The sequence below is a fragment of the Alnus glutinosa genome, chromosome 7 (genome assembly GCF_958979055.1).
Source record: "Alnus glutinosa chromosome 7, dhAlnGlut1.1, whole genome shotgun sequence".
NCBI lineage: Eukaryota > Viridiplantae > Streptophyta > Magnoliopsida > Fagales > Betulaceae > Alnus > Alnus glutinosa.
The window spans coordinates 23,767,069-23,788,997 of NC_084892.1; the positions used below are offsets into that span (position 1 = coordinate 23,767,069).

Genomic DNA, 21,929 nt, shown 5'->3' on the forward strand with positions numbered 1-21,929 from the left:
TCACATCACTTAAAAAGATAAAAAGACGGTCATAATATTACTCTATAAAATTGGACAATATTTGTTTAATTATATTGATACATACATGAGTAATTTTACATGTCATACAAACGTCTATCAAGTGTCTATCAAATAATGATGTGTCTTTTAAAATTACCATTTAATTAATTACATACTCAATGTTAATTTTAAAAGTTACTTTATTATTGAATGAACACTTAATAAACATTTATATAACATGTAAAATTACTTTATATACATTGGTTAGTGAGAATTAATCACTAAACCTAAACTTTGTGCTCAAGTAACATGTGAAATTATGCACAACTAACAATTTATATTCCATTTCTATCGAAAGGGATCTTTTACTTGAAAAAAACAAAAAAAAAAAAACACATCTTATATGCCATTGGATACACAAAATTTAAATATAATCATGAAATAAATATTATTTAAATTATTTGAAATGGACAAAAAAGAAAGAAAAAAGAAAAAAAAAAAAGAAAAAAGGCGATTCCAATAAACGGGACATTCATAGTTTTAGCATTACGTAAAAAACCAGCTAGTTTAATAATATGTGCATTAAATATGACTGAGCTTGACAAGAAACGAGGCCGCCCTATATAAATAGATCTTCTGCAGTACCATTTTTAACAGTAACCGCAATTAGATGAGTTGGACTTCAACCCCACTCCATCGTTCACTTTTTTGGGTCCCCCACTCTCCCCAAAAAGAAGCTCTTCTGCTGTAGGAACTGGTACAGTGCTGGGCAATAGAGCTATGATCCGGACACGCGTACGGAGAGGTGGTTCAGTTCCATTAACACCACACTACTGTACCCAGGTTGCTATTATTTCCAAATTACTAAAATGCCCACCATTGGACTTCAGGTCATCGCATCTCCACTCCCCCCTCAAATCTCTCTGCACTTTCTCCATCTCTTTTTCATTTTTTCTTTTTTCTTTTTTTGGATCTGGACTTTCTAAATCTCACACCGTGACACACTTATAAATTTGAGGACCAACTGCCCCTTTTTTCTTTTCCGAGGAACGCCCCCAAACTTGTTCTCCATTTTTTTCTCTTTCTCCTTTCTCTCCACTAAACCAGAAGAGGCAAAAGAAAGAGAAACACACGTCAAATTGTGATTTCAATCACTCTCTCTCTCTCTTACTAGAAAGGTAAAAGAAAGCCCGATAAGAGGAGCCTTGTCGATTCCTGTAAGTGCATGTACATCTCTGTTTGTATTTTTCTCTGTGCACTATGCATCGTTTTGGCGTAATTATTGCTTCTTTTCCCGTCTTGATTAATGTCTTCATGTTCCGCTAATGTGCCTTAAACCCATCCCTAATCAGCAATGTTGTTGACCCCTGTTCCGAAAAACAATAACAGTATTTTTGATTGCTTCAATCTTCATTGTCCCGCTTTTTCTTATGAACTCTGTTTTTCTGTTTTCCTTTTTATTGTCTCCGTTTTTGGAAGAATGAATGACTTTTTCGGTTTTATTTTCTGTTACTGTATGTTATTCTGGTTCGTCTACGCCCAAACGGTTAGCCAGAACCCTCCTAGTTCTTGGTTCTTTCTGTGGCGTATATTTCACTTCCAATCCATTATTTCTGAGACAGTTATAAATTTACATCCGGGTTTTGATCTGCTTTCTTAGTCTTCGATTAGGTAGTTTCTCCGCGTCGAAGAAAGATGAAAAGGTGAGCTTTCTGAGATGGGTTAATCGAGATTTGATCCTTGCCTAAAGATCTAGAAAGTAACAAGCTTTTGGTTCTCTAATCCTTCGTCTTCCACTCTGTCTTCCTCTCTGTAAAGGGCAAAACTGGTGCTTCTAAAGAAAAGAAAATTCCTCGCCAAAAGGATGTACCTGGCCTCTTCTTTCTCGCATATAATATTCATTACGTTTCTTTTATTTTCTTTTATTTTCTATTATTGCTTTTTTTTCTTTCTTTCTTTTTTGTCTCAGAAGCTGTCTCCATTTACCCTGCAACTGGGTCTTTTATATTGCCGTTGAATCCTCCGTTTGACGCCAATAATATCGTCTAAATAACTATATCGTCTAAATACCCATTTGGGGAAAAAAGTACCCCCTCTTGATGTTTGATTAATCAATCACTGTTTTTCTTGGAGACTTTCAATAATATTCAACTGATTTTTTTTCTTGAAAATATCTTGCCGGATAGAGATTCGGATAAAGCTTACACGCCATTAAAATTGCTTCCTCAACGTTTCAGCGGCTGTTTCCTGATTGGCGACTGCGATTGGACTCGTTTTCGATTTCAGTGATTTGACGGTGGTGCAATGGGAGCTGAGCGCAGGAAGATCTCCAAGGTACGGAATTGATCTTTATATATAATTTACTCTCGGGCTATATATAGGCTTATTGAAAGCCCCTATCGTTTATTGTCACAGTCTTCGTGGCCGAAAGTTGTGGTGAGAAAATGGCTGAATATACAGAGCGGAGGGGAAGAGTTTTACTCCGATTCTTATACTATAAAAGGTATACATTTTCGGGTTTTATTTTGTGTTTCGTATCGGATGTGTTTCTGGTTTCGGTTTCGTATTTAAGAAATTCTTGCTATTTTGGGATTCAGATAAAACTGAAAGGAGGAGGAGCTGCTCGGACCAGGACCGCTACCTCGTCGTGCCGGAAGATTTCTCAGGTATTTTTCTGTAGTTTTACTTTCTACTGCTTCGACCTTTTTCCCGTCTATTCTGTACAGACTCTGCTCCGTCAGATCGACGGCTCCACTAAATATGATTGAACATTGGGGAAAGGGAAATGAGCTTGGGATCATCGGGATACGCTAACACAAACTGGATTCTAGTTGGGCCCCGTTTGGTTAGTTGGGGACGAGTAGGGTCTTCGTGCCCACGTGGACGGTGGAAATACGGCTGTCTTGAATGGATGTCTGATGTGTGTACTTTTGTGTGTTCCTCTTGGATTTTGAGTTGCCTCTAACTGTGTCTTAATTTTTGGCTTGAAGGGTGGTTAGTGAAGGAAAATACTGGGCCAGGATTCGAGCCGGAAGCAACTGTCAGAGATACACAAAATTTCAGGTAATTGAGAAATTAAGTAGAACAATTAATCCCATCTAAATTTGATCACCTATTCGTTTAGGATCAGGTTCACAAGCAATTATTTGATATGGGCTCTTTCATGTTGTCTGTTAGCAATTCGGACATATAATTGCTATGAATCCCGATCCTTGTCTTTATATTGCTGACATTATTAATATTTTTATCATGAAATTCATGTATGAAATTTTACGTTAATATGAGAATGGAATGACCGTGGCATAGTTGGGATTATTTAGGATGTTCGTGGGGACATGGAATGTCGGAGGGAAATCCCCCCACGAGGGCTTGAACTTGAGAGATTGGCTGAGGTCCCCCACGCCAGCTGACATCTACGTTATTGGGTAATGCTTTCGGACTCTTTTTCTTCCTCACATTCCAAATAAGATACCTTTCTTGTTCTCTTTGCTTGTCTTTTTACGCTAATAAAGCAGCTTGTTTCCATGAATGGAAGCCTAAGCTTTTAATCATACATGCCCACTTCAGTAGACTACGTGTTACTCAAGTAGTTATTAATGCGAGACCCAGGCCTAGAAAGTATGCATAAATTTCCTCACCTACTACAACTACTGTACATCGCTTTCAGCTTCCGCTGGCAAATTTCTAAAAGTGGGAATTGCGCGTGTCATCACGCGCCGCCGTTGTTGGCACAAAGTCTCGTCCAGCAAGTCGCTCTATTAGACTAAGAACTATTCCATAGACTTGTCGCGGCCGAACGCGTCCCCACAGCTCATCACTAACGTGCATAGAGCCGGTCTCAGTGGACCGGTCCGCCTGTGTGTGTACGGCCCAAAGAGGAACGGGTAGTTTAGTAATTTGGAAAATCGTATATTTCTTGATGATTTTTTTTTTTTGGCAATAGGTTCCAAGAAATCGTCCCTCTTAATGCGGGGAACGTACTGGGCGCAGAGGACAACGGCCCAGCTGCCAAGTGGCTTTCCCTGATTCGTCAAGCACTGAACGACAATGCCACTAGTGCAGAAGTTTCGCCACAGGCTGACCGCCATGGGAGCTTGAAACCAAGGCTCAGCTTCTCAGATTTGCTTTCATTGGAAGATGAACTTGGTAAAGAGGATTTCCAAAACCTGGTGAACTCAAATTTGGGTTTTAGCCATAATGATGAGTGCTCGCCTACCTCATATGTCAAGTCTAGGAAGCAAGATAGTGCATCTCATCGACGGTACTGCCTGGCGGCGAGCAAGCAGATGGTAGGAATCTTCCTATGCGTGTGGGTTCGAGCGGATCTTTGCAAACACGTCAGCAATTTGAAGGTCTCCTGTGTGGGCAGAGGCATTATGGGATATCTTGGGAATAAGGTTAGCTATTCAAAATCTTCTAAACATAATATGCACTATGCAGTTTCTTTCTTTCTTTCTTTTCTTTTCTTTTCTTTTCTTTTTTTTTTTTTTTTTTTCTAATTTTTTAATTTAATTTTTTTTTTATGAGAATCTTCTATGATATTTCATCACTTTAGCTATTCAATCTTCTATGATATTTCATTACTTTTGAAATTAAGTATTCAAAGTTTAAAAAATGTTAATTTAAAAAAAAAAATGAGATTTTTGAAAAATGTTAATTTAAAATTTGAGTATCAAAGATCAGGTATTATAAGTGAAGTTTTCGTTTTTTTTTTTTTTTGTTGGATAACATGGGTGTCCTAGGCTTTGTCCTAACTAGATCCCACCATGTAAAGCGGGTCCAGTAAAATCGGGTAAAATTCGCGTTTCTGCCCGGGGGCGTGACGTCGAACCTTAGACAACATAATATATAGATTTAGACATGTACCATAGTTGTATGATGCCTCATGTGTCTAGGCATAAGAATTTGGTTATGGTCTGTAATTATGAAGCATGAAGTAGCTGCATTGTTTAATTAAGGAAAATTTATTTCTCAGTTTTTCTTAGAATCTTCTTTTCTATTTGTAATAGGGCTCGATATCGATCAGCATGACACTGTACCAGACAACATTCTGCTTTGTATGCACCCACTTGACGTCCGGGGAGAAAGAAGGTGCCGAGATCAGGAGAAATTCAGATGTTGCAGAAATTCTAAAGAAAACAAGGTTTCTGCATTCGTCAAGTGGTCCAGAACAGTCACTTCCTCCTGATTCCATATTGGATCATGAGTAAGTCAATTTGCATATATTCATTTACTTATTTGCTTATGTATTTTGATAATCTTTTGTAGTTTTCATGGGCTCTCAAGAAAGATTGACTTTTTCTAAGCACTTCATTACAGTTGGCAGTCTTGGTCATCAGTTTTGAACTTAAGCAAAGGACTGAAAATAATTTTTCTCATTTAAAATTTTATTATCATGAAGTTGCTGCCACATATTCTTTTCTATAAAATAATCAACTTTCTCACCTTTTTTTTTTCCAATTCAGCAACATTATTTGGCTCGGGGATTTAAATTACCGGCTTGCGGCTGGTTGTGGAGATACACATGAGCTGCTAAAGAAGCATGATTGGCAGGCACTTTTAGAGAAGGATCAGGTGAGTGAGTGATCCGAACTAAACTTGTGGCGCTTAACATAAAATGCTTTTATTTTTGGATGTTGTCGTTTTCAATCCACATTATGCTGCCAATCACATTATTATTGGATTGGAATTTACCCAAGAAGATCAACAATTTTTCACTATGAAAATACCCCTTTTTTATCCAATCTAATGTGTTGACTAAATTCTGTTGGCAGCTAAAGATGGAGCAGAGGGCTGGTCGAGTATTTAAAGGGTGGGTAGAAGGGAAGATATATTTTGCTCCCACTTACAAGTACCTCGCCAATTCTAACAATTATGTTGTCCAAACCTCTAAATCTAAAGAGAAACGACGCACTCCTGCCTGGTAAAGTTCCAAAATTTCGTTGTCCCCTTCTTTCCCATTTATTAAAAAGGTTTCTAGATTTCTAATCCTGGGTCAATTGTCTCAATTTCGATGACAAGACTTAAGCTGCTGTCAATGTTGTATTCAAAGGTCTCTCTCGAGCATTTCATTTTTTAGCGTTACCAAAACTGAATACGTCCACAGAGAAAATTAGTCATGTGCAGAGCATCATTTGCTTCATTAGTTTAGTATGCAAGTGGATATGAGAGAGAGATAGAGAGAGATTTGAATATCATAAAGCAGACCACTCCCTTGGTAGGGAGGCAAGCAGGAGTCATATTTTCTCTTCTTAATTTAATTGCTGCCGTGTAAGATGCAACATTGACTGCTCATTATCTGTTATTGATTAAAAATAGTACAGGCCTCAAGCAAGTTGTCACTTAGTTTAATAATTTGTGCAGCATGGTCATTTGTAAGCAATCTGTCTGCATGCTATGTTTACTTATAATAGCTTTATCCCATCAAATCAATATGATCCAAACAACCGATGTCGTTCCATAAGAGTTTTATTATATGGTTTGAAAACGGAAAGCCTTAAAACATGTTACGTCAGTCTATTTGAAATTGGGTGTGAAGAAAAAGCTTGCATAAACAAATCTGATTGGATTGGTTTTTTCATTTTTTTTTTTTTTTTTGGACATTATGACAGGTGCGACAGGATTTTGTGGAAAGGAGAAGGACTAAAACAAATGTGGTACTTGAGAGGGGAGTCCAAATTCTCAGACCACAGACCGGTGTATTCACTATTCTCAGTCCACGTCGACGTTGCAAACAAGAACAATGTCGCTGCTACCACCCCAACCATCTCGACCAAATTCTGCACAAATAAACTGTCAACAAATACTCCCTTGACATCGTCATGTGCAGTCAAAGTCCAAGCCGAAGAAATTCTTCTACTTACCCGGGCACAAAGCTGCCTAGACACCGCCTCCTCCAGATTTTGAGAATCATATATCACACCTATCAAAGCTCGTTACACTGACACCGCCTATGTCCACCGCATTTTAAACTGTTGGGACCGGCATGCATGGTGGTGAGTGATGATGATGGGGCTGGCTCAAGGCCTCTGTTTCTCTCTCTGCCTTTATTATTAAAAGCACGTGGGTGTGGCAGGGTGAAATTTTGACACGTAGATGATTAAGGGGAAAAAATTGTAAATAATAGGAGTGAGGAACATGATGATGATCATTGATCAGATGGTTGATGGAAGAATCCGAGGAGTGAGTCTGAAGCAAAAAGGGAATGCAAATGAATGGGGGAAGTGGCTGTGCATCTCTGGACTCTTAGCCATGCGTGTTTATATTTTTTAAACTTGAGCTTTTGCTTTTAAAGTCTATTTGGTTGAGTGGTCTTAGAGAATAGAGTTCAGTTACAGCTTTTGCAGAAGAATGGGGGGAGGGGGGGCCATTTATTTGTTCATTTGTTTCTGTGGGAGAGAGGAGGCAGATAGGGAGAATAGATCAAACTAGAACTGTACAGTACAAAAATGGGATGGTTTTTTCTGTCTGCAGAATTTCCTAAATGATGAAATTTATATCTAACATTCCAAATCTACCAACATGTGAATTGCTTTGTATGTTATTGCTTATGCCATTCCAGTTTAATTCAGAGGAGCAAGGTAGGCTTGGGTTGGATTTTGATGTTTTGCAGAAAATCTTCAGCATTTGCCATTGCCCGCTACTTAAGGATGGAGTTTGCTAGCCCATTAACTGTGGTGGGCTAACATCTATTAACTTTGAAAATAATAGAGTATCTCCCTTAGAGATGAGTCCGAGTATACATGCTTAAAAAGTAAAAACTAATAAGATGACACTATCAAAATCTATGATGAGGTGACCCATCATCAATCAAACTTTTACCAATCTTGTTTAATAACTTATATATTCTATTAACTTTGAAAAGCAAATTAAACTAAAAAGTAGGAATTCATTAGGCTATCTTTTTTTTTTTTTTTAAGGATCTCTAAACTTTCACTACATTTGCAATTATCTCACTAAATTTAAAAAACTCCCAATTTAATGTATTCATCTTTCAATTTTTTTAATTTTACCCATTTGTTAAGATTTTTCGTTAAATCCTAACAGAAGGATGTCAAAATTTTCAAAACATTCCTATTTTTTTTTAAAAAAATAAAATAAAATAAAATTGTTAGGATTAAGTGTTGATCAGGATTTAACGGAATTTACACAAATATCAACGCCTAAATATTTGAATTTTTTTAATAAAAAAAATGGTTATTTTAAAAATTTTAACAAGATTTAACGTACTTTCAAAGAGCCTAAGAGTTTTTGAAGTTTTTTTAGGGTGGTTCCACCATCTCACATCTAGTGGTGGTTCAACCACATCCTTAAAAATTTGTTTTTATATTTATATTTAAAATTTCCTTTTCCTTTTTATATTGTTCTTTATTATTTTTATTAATGAAGACACGTATTGCTTTTTGATTAGGTATGACGTAATCATATGATTTAGAAATTTAACCGAAGATAAAGAGAATTATCTGTTTGAAAACTATTGTAATTATAAGAAGTAAATTGATAAAATTTAAAATTTATGAATGGATTTGGTAAATTTTATTTTAAGTTAATGGTGGTTAATTAAAATGACAAAAAGAAATAAGTAAATTTTAAGGTAAGAGCATTCCTAATAGCCTCACCAAAATAATTTTTTAGCTATTTAGGTGAGCCAATTTGATGAAAATTCTGAAAAACCATTCCCAGCAGCTTCACCATTTTAACCAAAAAAATTTGATGACTGAAATTACTAACCAAATTAAATGAGGCATTTTCACTCAACAATCCACTCATCAAATTTTGTTTCACCTTTCTCTCTCACATGATTAGCATACTTTTTTTCATTTTTTCTCTTATTTTCTTCTCCCATCTCTCATGTCTCATACGATAATGTTCTTATTTCATAGATACGAATAATTTTTCGTAAAAAGATTATATAGAGAAAAAATAAATAAATATAAAAAAATTATTATTTAAATAAAATAGTGAATATTGACTAGTTAAAATGGTGAGACTGCTGGAGAAATTTTAATAAAGTAGCTCACCAGAATAGAAAAAATAATTTTTAATTATTTTAGTGAGTAAAATTTGGTGAAGTTATTATGAATGTTATAAGGCGGGCATAATTCCCTACGAGTCATTTCGCCACGTTTTGGTACACTTTTAAAGGCACCACCTTCATGGCCTAAGCACGTTCAACACTGATAGAACTAGTTCTTGCCCACGTGTACGGCCACGATAAGGCTCCAGTAATTGTGATCGTGCGGAGCACCATCTTATATCTTTCTCCCCAAAAAAAAAAAAAAAAAAAAGCCTCAAATCGACTCCAAACTTTCTCATCTCGCCGCGATCCCCGACCGTACAATCGCCGGCGTCTTTCCCGGTTGATCGCTGCCGGAGAGTTCTTCAGTCTCCGCTCACTGATCACGAGGTAATCGGAGCGCCTTTTCGATCTTTCTCGCAACAGGTGCGTATCACGGAGATCTCTGCCTTACTCAGAGCACTAGGGTTAGGGTTTCATTGGATTTTTTTTTTCAATTATGTATTCGTTTGGTTGCTCTGAAAATGGATGAAAAGGAAAGCATATTGTTGAATTTTTACTTTTGAGTGAATTCATCGTAGAAGTGTTATGATTGCTTTGGTTTCTGATGTTATTAGTCTAAACTTTCACTTCAAGTAAGCTTCATACTTGCATTGGGCTTATTTGAGTGGAATTTTTTCCTTTCCTGCATTATGGAAATTTGAGATTCATTACTCTGATTTTGTTTCCTTGTTCTACATTTTTCATAAAGATCATACAGAGAATGGAGTAAATTATTGCGGAATTGTCTCATTGTTGTATTTTCTTCGTTTCTTTTGGCAGATAAGTTATGGATAATTGGCAGCGAGCTTAGTTGTCTACTACGGATCATAGTTCTGTGAAGTATTAATTCTTTTCGAACGGTTATGTGGTATTTGTTGTCGAGAGAAATTTTTCTTTATTGATAGCAAGATATGCGTTCTGAAGGGTGTGTATACTTGATCATTTAACCAGCTTAGGAAGTGCAAGCACAACATTGGAGAGAAATTTGAAGTACAAGAAAAATGGTAAGTTTTGCATACCTTCTATGAAATTTGGATCTGAAAACAGAGCTTTGAAATGAATTTAAATGAGCCATGGGAATTAGAGCTTGTATCTCCTTGTTTGAATTTCCGGCAGAAGTAAATCCTTGTGCGTTTGGAATAAAACTAATGGGGGCCATTTGGATGGGACTTTCGAATTTGTTTAAAAAAGTTTCAATCAAACTTTGGATTCCCGTGTCTGTGTATGTGCATGCTCCATTGACCTATAGAATGTGTCATTGTAAGCTGTCTGGCCTTTCTCTTGGTTCTTGGGTTGAATGGAGGGAAAGGAAAATGCTATAAAATGATCGAGAAAGGAAGTCATGTTTGTAGATTCCCTTTTTATTTCCCTCATTCTTTCTACAACCGACAAATCCTGTGAGGATCTAGGATGCTTCTGCCATTAAAATGAAAGATCCTTCTCACTTGTCATGCTGGTTAAGTTTGATAGACATAATCTTTGTTCCCATAAATTTAAGTGTTTTATTGTTTTGCAGAATTGTAGAATGCAAGATAATAGGCAAACCCCAAAACTTGAGTTCTCCCTGTGTCGTCATGGATGGCTTTAAACCAGAATGTAAATAATAGATTTTTATCAGTGTTAAATAGGACTTGTCAACATATGTAGAAAACAAGCATGTGAATTTGTTTCGTTCTTACAAGTTTATTGGGATTCTTGGACTTTGAATTAATTAGTACTAGTTAATGTTGAAGGCACATTCAGCATCTCTTGGCTTTACAAGTGGCATATTAATTATATATTTTGGAGCAGCATCAGTGTAACCTTTAAACTAATATTCTTGATTTTTCCTAAATTAATGTTGAAACTGAAAGAGTTGTACTGATTGGTTACGAAGATGTGAATCATGTGATGCAGACTATACCTGAGTGGCAGATTGATCATAGTTTGTTATTTACTTTATACTAATTGCAGGTGTTCTTACAATCCTTTTTTCATTTAGTTATATTGTAAGGAATCTGTGTAAGAAATTATTCGTGACATTCTTTCCAGAATCAGGGCTTCTGGATGGCAAAGGGTGCAGGAGGTCTAAATGATAGTGAGATGGCTTACGATAATTCTTCTAGAATTGAGCTGAAGCGTTCTCATCAGTGGTTCATGGATGGCCCTGAGGTGGAGCTGTTCCCTAACAAGAAACAGGCGACAGGGGGTCCAACCAACAATCTATTTCCAGGAATGTTAAACTCAAATGTTTCTTCATGGGGAAATGCTTCAAGTTTTCAATCATTCTCTGGCCAATTCACTGAGCGGTTATTAGATTCTGAGATTACCAGGACTGCTAATTTTGATGACAGAAATATTCCATCACTGAGCACAGAAAAAATGGATGTGGGAAGAAAAGTTAATGAGGATACATTTGGGAACGATCCCTCGTTTGGTTTATCGATGTCGCATACACTGGAAGATCCTAGGTCAGATCTAAACTATGGTGCATTTAGAAAAGTTAAAGTCAGCCAGGTTAAGGACTCTGAAAATGTCATGTCTGTACCAATGGAACATGCCTACAATCGGGAGGATAACAATACCATGATGGCAGCTCATACTTACAAGGCAGATGACAATTCAATATCAATGGGTCTCACTTATAGCAAAGGGGATGACATCATATCTATAGGTGACATCTATGACCGAGCAGATAACAATTTTATGTCAATGGGACAACCTTATAACAAGGGGGATGACGACTTGTCAATGGGTCAAACATACAAAGGAAACACCAATACCATATCATCAGGTCATACATTCAGCAAGGGTGGCAACAGTATCATTTCTATTGGTCAAACCTATGACAAGGCAGATGACAATACCATAGCAACAGGCCACATCTTTAATAAGGATGAAAATACTTCTGTACCAATTGTTCATGCTTACACCAAGGGTGAAAACAATACACTATTAATTGGTCACTCTTGCAATAAGGGAGAGAGTACTATCATATCCTTTGGTGGCTATGATGATGATGATGATGCTAATCCCTCGGGAAGGCTCATGTCTGGATATGAACTGTTAATGGGTCATCCTTCTGTCCAAAGATCAGAAGCAGTAAATGGGAAAGAATTGGTTAAATCAAGTGCTGATGCACATACAAGTACTTCCCATATAACTGCTTCTGGAACTGAATATATTTCCAAAAAGAAAGACGATCTGAAAATGTCTAAGAAGATTCCTCCAAACAACTTCCCATCTAATGTCAGAAGTTTGTTATCAACTGGTATGCTGGATGGAGTTCCTGTAAAGTATATTGCCTGGTCAAGGGAGGTAAATATCAGTTATTGCGCATTTTCTATCTTTCGAATTAGCTTATCATTTATAACATCTCTGGTTTATTCTGTGCATGTTAGAAGGAACTTCATGGTATTATAAAAGGTACTGGATATTCATGTGGCTGTCAGTCATGTAACTTCACTAAGGTAAGCTTGTTCAGTATTAGTGCCACCCAGTAGACTGATTAACTTAACTAAGGTTTTCGGATATTGTGTTGTGGTGTTAAAGGAAGTCTTAAGCACAATTTTTTGACCCACTTGACTGATTAACTTATTCTGTAGGTGATCAATGCATATGAATTTGAGCGTCATGCTGGATGCAAAACAAAACATCCAAATAATCACATCTACTTCGAGAATGGGAAGACTATTTATGGGATTGTCCAAGAGCTTAGGAGCACACCTCAACACATGTTGTTTGAGGTGATTCAGACTATAACTGGTTCAACTATTAATCAGAAGTCCTTCCGCCTTTGGAAAGGTGATGCAAACTATCTAGTTTAATAAAAGTACTTTAGACTTTTTGACTGTAATATTCTTCACTTTCTTCTGTTGTGTGTATGTGTGTGTCTTTCTTCTCGTGACTCCTCTTCTTTATGCTTTCAGAATCCTTTCTAGCTGCTACACGTGAACTTCAGCGTATATATGGAAAGGATGAGGGGAAGCAATTTTCATGAAGCAAGCTCATTCAAATTGTGAGGTAGGGATCATCTTTGTTTTGTGCATAGAAGTAATCTTTTTGGCTATTCCTTGTAGCGATTGCACCACTAACTTAAGGGCTCTTGAGGTCGAGGTCGAGGTTGGGTTAGGATGGGATGGGGGTGGGGAGCAGCAGAGATGTATGATGAAGGTTGTAGTCCATGCTGTCTTGAAGAAAAATGAAATTTAAGATGTGTTAGTTGTTACTAGAAAGAGAGATTTTTTTTGTTACTTTGGTTATCCACTCTCATCATTTTCATTTATCTTGGTTGTATATGGTATCCTCACTAATGGAAGTAATCATTTTGCAAGGAAGATCTAGGAGTATGATATATCTTTTGAGGTTTTCTTCGTTCTCTTTTTTTTTTTTGATAAGTAAGAGAAATATCAATAAAAAGCGCAAGCGCAATCAAGTACACAGGAAGTATACAAGAAAGGCAACTAAGAAGAAGAAGAAAACAATACCAGGAAATCATTAAAACTAAACGATAAAGGTGCGAGGAACGCCGCCGACCAAGAGTACAAAGAATGAAAGAAAAAGGACATGAGTTCCTCAATGGTTTTTTCTTTGTCCTCAAACTGCCTATCATTGCGTTCCATCCACAAGCACCACAAAAAACAACAATGAACCATCTTCCACATGGCTGCACTCCGAGAGCGATCACCCGTCCACCAGCAAGCGAATAAATTTACCACCCGAAGAGGCATAACCCAAGACAAACTGAAACGACTAAAGATGGCGTTCCAAAGAGCGCGTGCAACCTCGCAATAGAGAAGAAGGTAATCCACCGACTCCCCATTCATTTTGCACATGCAACATCTATCAATCACAATGACACGCTTCTTTCTGAGGTTGTCCAATGTGAGGATCTTCCTTTGCGCTGCCGTCCAAGCAAAGAAAGCCACTTTCAAGGGCACCTTGGTCCGCCAAATACTTTTCCAGGGAAAATGAATAGCCTCTTTGCAAGCAAGAGCCTTATAGAAAGATCTAACATCAAATTTTCCTTTGTGAGAAGGAGACCACCAAAGCTGATCTTCCCCATCACAATTCACTATGGTTGAGTACAGCAAAGAGAAAAATGAAGCCAAAACATCCATCTCACAGTCGTGGGCCACTCGGAAGAAGCTAACATCCCACTGATAGGACCTGCTCACCACAACCAAATGGTCTGCAACATGTGCATCCTTCTCACACGCAATGTCGTACAAAACTGGGAAAGCTTCCTTAAGAGGCACCTCACCACACCACACATCATCCCAAAAACGGATCCTAGATCCATTTCCCAGAATAAGTCTAGTATGGCTGCAAAACAAACTCCATCCCTTCCTAATATACTTCCACAACCCCACTCTGTGAGACCCAGGGGGGCCTAAAGAACACCAACCATCCCAAGTAGATCCATACTTTGCATCCACAACAGATTTCCACCAAGCCTCTCTCTCATGGGCATAGCGCCACAGCCACTTCCTTAACAAAGCCATATTGAAAATCCTCAAATTTCTGATGCCCAGACCACCACTAGAAATAGGAGAGCAAACCTTGGCCCAATTAACCAGATGAAATTTAAATTCTTCGCCTATGCCACCCCACAAGAAATCCCAATGCAGCTTCTCAATACGACTAGCAACACTGGAAGGAATAGGAAAAAGGGATAGAAAGTACGAAGGAAGATTAGAGAGTGCTTTTTATAAGGGTTACTCTGCCACCCTTCGACAAATACAACCGCTTCCAGCTAGCCAACCGCCTCTCAATCTTACCAACTACCTCATCCCAACTAGACTTAGTCTTGAAAGGGGCCCCCAAAGGAAGGCCAAGGTACTTTAAAGGAAGAGAAGAAACTCCACAGCCCAAAATGCCAGCAAGTTCATCCATGTTATCCACAAGACCCACAGGAACCAAAACTGACTTATCCAAATTAATCTTCAATCTTGAAACAACTTCAAAGGACAGTAATAACATACGAAGATAGAGCAGATGTTCAGGACTAGCCCCGCAAAAAACTAATGTATCTTCTGCAAAAAGCAGATGAGAAATAATAATCACTCCATTGCTACTAGAGTCCACAAAGAAGCCAGAGAGAAAGCCCCTTTGAACAGTAATAGAGAACAACTTGCTGAAGGCCTCCATCACAATGACAAACAATAAAGGCGACAGAAGATCACCCTGTCTAAGACCACGAGAGCTGCTAAAAAAACCAGAAGGGGTGCCATTCACCAAAACCGAGAAGCGCACCAAAGAAATACAATGTGCTATCCAAGAACACCTTCTCTCCCCGAAGCCACATCTTCTCAACATATACAATAAGAAATCCCAGTTAACATGATCATAAGCCTTCTCAATATCCAGTTTACAAAGTAACCCTGGTTCACCTGATTTGATGCGACTATCCAAACACTCATTAGCTATAAGACCATAATCAAGAATTTGCTTTCCTTTCACAAAAGCATTTTGGGGATTCGAAATAATCTTCTCCACAACTTTTCTGAGCCTATTAGCAAGAACTTTGGATCTTGTACACACCACTTACAAGACTAATAGGCCGAAAGTCTTTAAGATCCACAGCCCTGAACTTCTTCGGAATTAAGGCTAAAAAAGTGGCATTAATGCTTTTGACAAACTTGCTATGAGTGTGAAAGTCCTGGAAAATTCCCATGAGATCAGTCTTGATCACATCCCAACAATCTTGGAAGAACGCAAGAGTGAACCCATCAGGGCCTGGATCCTTATCACGATTCAAACCTTTAACCACCTCTAAGACCTCCCTTTCCTCAAAATGAAGTTCTAAGGAATAGGCTTCACCCGCATCCAAATTGTCAAAAACAATGTTATCCATCCTAGGCCTCCAACTGAGAGGTTCTGCAAAAAGAGATTTATAAAATTGAGCAACATGATCCCTAATAACCTGCTGATCAGAAGAGATAGAGCCATTGATAGTTTGAATTTAAATTTCAAATTCTCCTTATTCTCTCTTTCCTCGCCTATTTGTTTTTTTGTCTTTCCCCATGGCAGTAGAACTCCCTTTTTTGTCCTTAGAACCATTATATTATGTACTTATCAAAAATAAAAAATAAAAATAGAACCATCATATTGTGATATGGCATTTGTTCACAGAATGGGTGTTTTCTATTTTTCAATGACGAGGATATGATGGACTAGTGTTTGTAACTAAGGGTCTTGGGAAGGCATGGGATTCCAAAATAAGGAACCCCAAGGGTTAGCTCAAGTGGTAAGGGCCTTGATCTTGGTGGCATTCTCATGAGGTCTAAGGTTCGAATTCCCTTGGGTGCAAACAATTCCATGGGGCTAGCCCGCAGGCAAAGCCGGAGTACTACTCGATCTGTGTGGAGGGAGTGCTTTGCATGGGACCCCTCCGAGTGCATCACCCTAGCTTTGACCCTCGCTCATGGTAGAGCGCTTAGCGGGTAGGCCCTGACTATACGTTACTAGGGACTTGGGTTATGAAGGCTTGCTGGCCTGGAGCGTCGCTTGAGGATTTTCTTTGTTTTCATGTTACGGATACATTCCCGGCTATGACTCACCTCACATGGATTCGGCTCGAGAGATGGAAAAAGGGAAGAAAAATGCTACATGTACTTAAACTTTTATAATGAGAGCCTTACTAACTGATGTGGAGCTTATTCGTTGGAAATGATCAAAACAAGTAATAAAAAGAAATGCTACGAGTACCAATGAATAAGTTTCGCATCATCTTAGTAAAATTCTTTTTGCAAATGTTTAAGTACATGTAGCATTTCTCAAAATGGAAACCTTCTCCCTTCCTTGAACTCTCAGAGCTTAACGAGAGTGAGTTGTTATCAATGATGTCTTTTTTTTTACGCCCATTAAGCAATAAGACCTGCATTCCTCATCATCAAAAAAGGAAAAGAAAAAAAGATTCCAAAAAAAGGGATGTTGAGGCTGTAAGAATTAACATTGTGGTTCTGGATCAATTGTAGATGTTGCAGATAGTGCAAGATGGGGGAAATGCTTGGCCATTATTTAATGCTTCTCTTACTATATTGATGTCCTGGGAGGGCATGAGATGGTAGGTCATCGAAGTGGATTCAGCGCATGATCATCTAGTCACATATTGTGAGAGGTGCTCATTTGACTTTACATCACTTGTCAAGTCATGATATTCTCTTATAAATAGTCATGTCATCTTCCTTCCATCATATTCAGAATCGAATGCTATTCAGTCAATTTAAGTTGGAAAATTGTGGAGATTGATCAAACTCTGTTTCATTATGTTTTTATGTGAATTTTCATTTTCCTTGCACCACTATTGGAGATTATTTTACACTTATTGGAAAACCTTAGTAATGCATACAATATTAATTAGATGTGACAGCCAGATACTATCAATACAGCTGTAACCTTAGAACTGTGAGGTGCATGGAACTCTTCAGGAAATTTGCAATTTAGACAGTGACTGGATTCCTTTGCTCTTGTTGTCTATTTGTCTCCCCACCAGAGACGTCAATTGTGACAACCTCATGATTAAAATTTTCTTTTCCAGTGTTTCCTGCATGTATTATTTGTAAATCCAGCGCTGTTTGCTCATTGGTTGATGGGGTTGGGGACTTGTAATCTTTGCTTTTACCCCACATGACGAGATATAGGCCCGCAACAATGATAATAGCACCAAGTACCCTGTACAGTTGATCAAATTAGTTAGTCACTCTGTTCTCGTGTGTGGTTGTGGTGGTGGATTAAGCTTGGTAGATACCTTCCGAGATACATTTGCTCAGCCAAGAGGAGGGAGCCCATGACAGCAACAATAACCATGCATAGGGGACTAAAAGCCGTCACAAAAACAGGGCCTCTGTCTTTCATTACTACTCCTTGAATATAGTAAGCCAGTCCTGAACAGATTATGCCCTGCAGGCATGTATTTTATAGGTATAAAGAGTTGAAAATACACTACTTGCTTTGCCTAAGATCTGATTTTTCGTTAATTGACATGATCTTTGCCTAGGAGAAATGAAAATAGGAGTGGCTTTCCTGTTATTTTGAAAGATGAAGACTTTCCCCCATGGATTGTGAGATGCATCACTTTAATACGCGGCTTTGATGGGTCTGGAATTCTGGACTGGTAAGGCAGAAAAGATTTTCAACAAGGTTGGGGTTTGAGAAAGAGTGTCTAGGCCTATTGGGCTATTTTAGGTTATGTAACCCTGTTGGTGGTATATGATCCCTGTATGATTGGTTAGATATGATCAAAGGTGCTCATAGACTTGGAGGAAGTCGCTACAAAGATGACAAATTGTAGATGAGTATAAAGTTTTATATTCTTACACTGTAGAGAGCTGCTAGTAATTTGATGTCCCATTTTATTGACCAGATGGCTTTTTTTCCCTTTTCCATCACTATCGCCACTGCGGCGCCTTCGAATGAGCCTAACAGGCATATCCAAGCTGTAAGAGAGAGCTCAGCAGGGTATGTTCTTAGTGTGATTGCCTGGAGAAACAGAGCATGAGGGTGTTATATTATGAGATCCATAAAAATTTTCTGTAATACATATGATGGGGAGAAACACTTTACTTGCAGAATCATGAAACAAGACCAGCTGAAGCAGCCAATGGAGATCATTATGGAACCTTTAATTGAATGTTGAAGATTGGTTCCGCCCTGTTGATGTTCTTGGTAAACTTTTCCTTTCGTCCAGATCAACTCAAGGACGGGGCCTTTTACCAGTGTAATGACCATGGCTCCTGCAACTGTTGCTATAGTCCCCATCACCTTAGCTTGGGTGCGGATACTTTTAAATCTAACCTTCTCAAGCCTAGGAAGAGAAAAAAAAATGGTTTACATCGGCGATCAGTAAAGTTAGTCTTTGATGCGTTCTTATGTTGTGTTTTAATCTTTTTAGAGAAGCATATGCAGCTACACAGCCTAAAAAGTGGTGGTTTACGTTTTAGTTACCTGAGAATGCAGGCCATTATAAATGTAAGGGCAGGAAGAATATTGGTCATGGCGGCTGCAAAAGTTGCTGTCGTGTACTTCATTCCCAGAAAATACAAGTTCTGGTCAATTACTGGCCTGCCAATAGAACAAGACATAAGATATGCTTAATGGTAAATATATGAAATATTAGAAGGAAGAACTTGGTTAGTGTTATAGAAAATCTACTCCAATAAGCTGAGCACGATTAGTTTGGTGAAGATTGAAAGTGTCATCTTTGGCCTTACTTTCCTGTAAAAAAAAAAAAAAAAAAAAAAAAAAAAGTTGAAAAAAAAAAAGGCTCTTTAGTAGTCAGTTGCCTGTGTCTGTATGGATGTGCTTTGGGGAGAGAGAGAGAGAGAGAGAGAGAGAGAGAGAGAGAGAGAACGAACTTGTCTAGAATGATTGCAAAAGGGGCAATGACAACAGTAGCAACCACGTGGCGGTAGACAACGAGCACGTAATTGCTCATCCCCTTGTTTAAGGCTTCCTTACAGATAACATCCATTCCTGCAAACCCAAACTGCAAGAAAATGACAGCGAGAAATGGTTTAATTCTTTCAAACGTGCGAAGTGCTTGGCTCTTCATCTTGTATTGTATGGCCTCCCCACCGGACCAGGTTGATGGAGCTTCAGTGCAGTAATGAAACAACAAAATCTAGTTATAAATTGCTCGCAAGAGAATCCGAATGGTAGGCAATGGGGTCCTGCTTATGTAGACGGCAATAGCTGCGTACTCCACTACTATCCTAAAACTCAAATTATTGCTCACCAATTATTGATACCAAATGAGTTCATCTCTATGACGATTTGTTGATACTCATTCTTGATAAAGCTTTCAACCCCAGTGGTTCATTTATATAAATCTTATGGCATTGTTTGAGTGCCCACTTTACCTGGTGGAGTTGCTTTGCTATCCATTTTAAAAGTTGTTTTCTATTATTTCACAACCCTCATTATTTGGGTTATTTCGATTTTAAATCCCGAGATTCAATTTTCGATTTATGGCTCGACTTTTTGGCCTTTTTTAATTTTTATTTTATTCAAAATAATAAATTCTAATTTAGGAAGAATAACTTTTCACTATAAGCTACTCTTTTTCTTTTGACATGTCCACACAAGACGGGGAGGGGGGATTCGAACTTGTGACCTCCGCTTCATGAGGCGTGGTTCCCAGCCGATTTAGCTACTCCTTTGGGACTTCACTATAAGCTACTAGTTTCACATTAAAAAATTTAGCTATGTATTTAAATTCGTTAAATATATATGTGTGTTTTTTTTTTGGTGTTGGGTGGGAGGGTGGTGGGTTTAAAATATTTCAGGTATGTTTGTTAGTGTTCTGGGGTGTTTTTGTTTTTTTTTTTTTATTATTTGGAAAAAGTATTTTAATGTGATATAAAGTTAAAAATTGTTTTTATGTTTGTACTAGTGTTTTATATTTTGGGTTGTTTATTAATATTTTTATATTGAGATCCTGAAACAAAAAATTTAACAAACGTAAGTATCTTTTAATTTTATTTATTTATTTCTTTTTTTCAGCTGAGCATCTTTGAAGTAAAACCAAAAAATGAAAAATCTGATAATTATAGGAGAAGTTAAGTATATTTTGATTAATATCTTCAAAGAGATAGATGAAGGCCTTTTGCCTTGGGAACATTATCAAAGGTGGCACTATTCTTGATTAACATGTTAGTCCAGAAACAAAAAGGGGGTGGGGGTGTTGGCCTAACATAAGAATCTCATTTGTATATTCTTTCTACTATGGTAAAACCCCTACTACTCCATCGGTGAATCTGAGGTATCCATGGCTAAATTCAAGTTAAATTATGTGCGATAGTCCTTTGTGACATATACTGTTCATCGATCCTCTCTTTGTATATCCAACTTTAAAAAAAAAATTAAAAATTAAAAAAAAAAAAAAAAAAAAAACTCTCAATTTAGTATATCCAACTTAAAAAAAAAAAAAAAAAAAAATCAACCAATTTATAAATTTTCCACGTGTCTCTCGAGTTCTCACATGTTTTTTTTTTAGTAAAAAAAGTCACTTACCCCTAAAGTATAGGTGCTTTTCCATTCATACCCTTAAAGTTTAAAAATTTATAATTTCAATACAAAATCTTCAAAATACTCATTTTTTAAAAATAAAAAATAAATGGATGACGGTCACGGGTCATGTGCCCCACGACCTCACCTGACCCACGGCCAAGCATATATATATATATATGAATTTTTGTTTTTTTTTTTTAATTTTTAATTTTTAATATTTTACTTAAGGTTTAATTTATATTTTTAAAATGTTTACAAGAATATAAAAGACATTTTATCTGTTTAACGTTTGATTTTATCATAAATCTTAACGGTGAGGTTAAATTGAAATGAAAAAAATTGTGGATATACCTCCTTAATAAGTGAAGTTTTTTTTTTAATTTTTTTTTTTTTTTTTTAAGAGGCATTGTTAAAAGGTGGTACGATGATTAATTAAACACTATCAAGGTGGCATGCGCTTTTATGAAATATTATTAAAGGTGGCTGATTGATTGATTAAACGTGTCAGTCCAAAAACAGAATGGAGGTGTTGGCCAACGGGGAATGATTCATGCAACCCGAATGTGTTTTGGGGTTGTATACTAATTGTGCACTAGTAATATTTTTAGTGGTACGATGATTAATTAAACACAATCAAGGTGGCACGCGCTTTTGTTAAATATTATTAAAGGTGACTGGATTGATTGATTAAACGTGTCAGTCCAGAAATAGAATGGAGGTGTTGGCCAACGGGAAATGATTCATGCAACCCGAATATGTTTTGGGGTTGTATACTAATTGTGCACTAGTAATATTTTTAGCATTTCTCGTTGGCCAACACAAGAATCTCTTATCTCTTTATATTAAGATGTTTGATAAAGATTGTTGAGTAGAAAATTCT

The 21,929-nt window shown here is 37.4% G+C and overlaps 3 protein-coding genes across 8 annotated transcripts; 2 read left to right on the forward strand and 1 right to left on the reverse strand.

Moving 5' to 3' along the window:
- Positions 1-887: 887 nt before the first annotated feature.
- LOC133874248 (type I inositol polyphosphate 5-phosphatase 8) lies at positions 888-7,516 on the forward strand. 3 transcript variants are annotated; one of them, XM_062312122.1, is made up of 11 exons: positions 888-1,217; positions 2,238-2,334; positions 2,416-2,503; positions 2,598-2,666; positions 2,991-3,063; positions 3,321-3,425; positions 3,944-4,397; positions 5,010-5,206; positions 5,466-5,574; positions 5,775-5,923; positions 6,612-7,516. In XM_062312122.1, exons 2-11 carry the CDS (start codon positions 2,305-2,307, stop codon positions 6,904-6,906), a joined length of 1,569 nt encoding a protein of 522 aa, XP_062168106.1. In that variant the 5' UTR covers positions 888-1,217; positions 2,238-2,304; the 3' UTR covers positions 6,907-7,516. The 3 variants fall into 3 exon arrangements, with proteins under 3 accessions (XP_062168106.1, XP_062168107.1, XP_062168108.1); XM_062312123.1 differs by having other exon boundaries at positions 888-1,178; XM_062312124.1 differs by lacking the exon at positions 888-1,217 and adding an exon at positions 1,258-1,275.
- A 1,746-nt stretch (positions 7,517-9,262) lies between these two features.
- LOC133872394 (uncharacterized) lies at positions 9,263-20,271 on the forward strand. Of its 4 annotated transcripts, none has more exons than XM_062309896.1 (7): positions 9,263-9,442; positions 9,839-10,062; positions 11,090-12,355; positions 12,439-12,507; positions 12,643-12,841; positions 12,967-13,060; positions 20,126-20,271. In XM_062309896.1, the coding sequence occupies exons 2-6, from the start codon at positions 10,060-10,062 to the stop codon at positions 13,035-13,037; spliced, it is 1,608 nt and encodes a 535-aa protein (XP_062165880.1). In that variant the 5' UTR covers positions 9,263-9,442; positions 9,839-10,059; the 3' UTR covers positions 13,038-13,060; positions 20,126-20,271. The 4 variants fall into 4 exon arrangements, with proteins under 4 accessions (XP_062165880.1, XP_062165878.1, XP_062165879.1 ...); XM_062309894.1 differs by lacking the exon at positions 20,126-20,271 and adding an exon at positions 17,017-17,295; XM_062309895.1 differs by lacking the exon at positions 20,126-20,271 and having other exon boundaries at positions 9,839-9,898; positions 10,010-10,062; positions 12,967-13,374.
- Positions 17,287-19,833, reverse strand: LOC133872395 (WAT1-related protein At2g37460-like). The gene is made up of 7 exons (XM_062309898.1): positions 19,396-19,833; positions 19,193-19,255; positions 18,986-19,102; positions 18,605-18,845; positions 18,359-18,520; positions 17,790-17,941; positions 17,287-17,713 (listed from the first exon to the last, which is right to left on the reverse strand). The coding sequence occupies exons 1-7, from the start codon at positions 19,590-19,592 to the stop codon at positions 17,482-17,484; spliced, it is 1,164 nt and encodes a 387-aa protein (XP_062165882.1). The 5' UTR covers positions 19,593-19,833; the 3' UTR covers positions 17,287-17,481.
- Positions 20,272-21,929: the final 1,658 nt, after the last annotated feature.

Bases quoted from the DNA above. Each gene is read 5' to 3' on its own strand.
- LOC133874248 (XM_062312122.1), top strand. From the start codon at position 2,305: ATGGGAGCTGAGCGCAGGAAGATCTCCAAG. The intron at 3,426-3,943 runs GTAATGCTTTCG...TTTTGGCAATAG, and splicing joins GCTGACATCTACGTTATTGG to GTTCCAAGAAATCGTCCCTC. The intron at 5,924-6,611 runs GTAAAGTTCCAA...ACATTATGACAG, and splicing joins AAACGACGCACTCCTGCCTG to GTGCGACAGGATTTTGTGGA.
- LOC133872394 (XM_062309896.1), top strand. The intron at 12,356-12,438 runs GTAAATATCAGT...TGTGCATGTTAG, and splicing joins ATATTGCCTGGTCAAGGGAG to AAGGAACTTCATGGTATTAT. The intron at 12,508-12,642 runs GTAAGCTTGTTC...CTTATTCTGTAG, and splicing joins AGTCATGTAACTTCACTAAG to GTGATCAATGCATATGAATT.
- LOC133872395 (XM_062309898.1), bottom strand. From the start codon at position 19,592: ATGAAGAGCCAAGCACTTCGCACGTTTGAAAGAATTAAACCATTTCTC. The intron at 18,846-18,985 runs GTAACTAAAACG...TTCTCTTCCTAG, and splicing joins ATAATGGCCTGCATTCTCAG to GCTTGAGAAGGTTAGATTTA. The intron at 18,521-18,604 runs GTAAAGTGTTTC...CTGTTTCTCCAG, and splicing joins CTTGTTTCATGATTCTGCAA to GCAATCACACTAAGAACATA.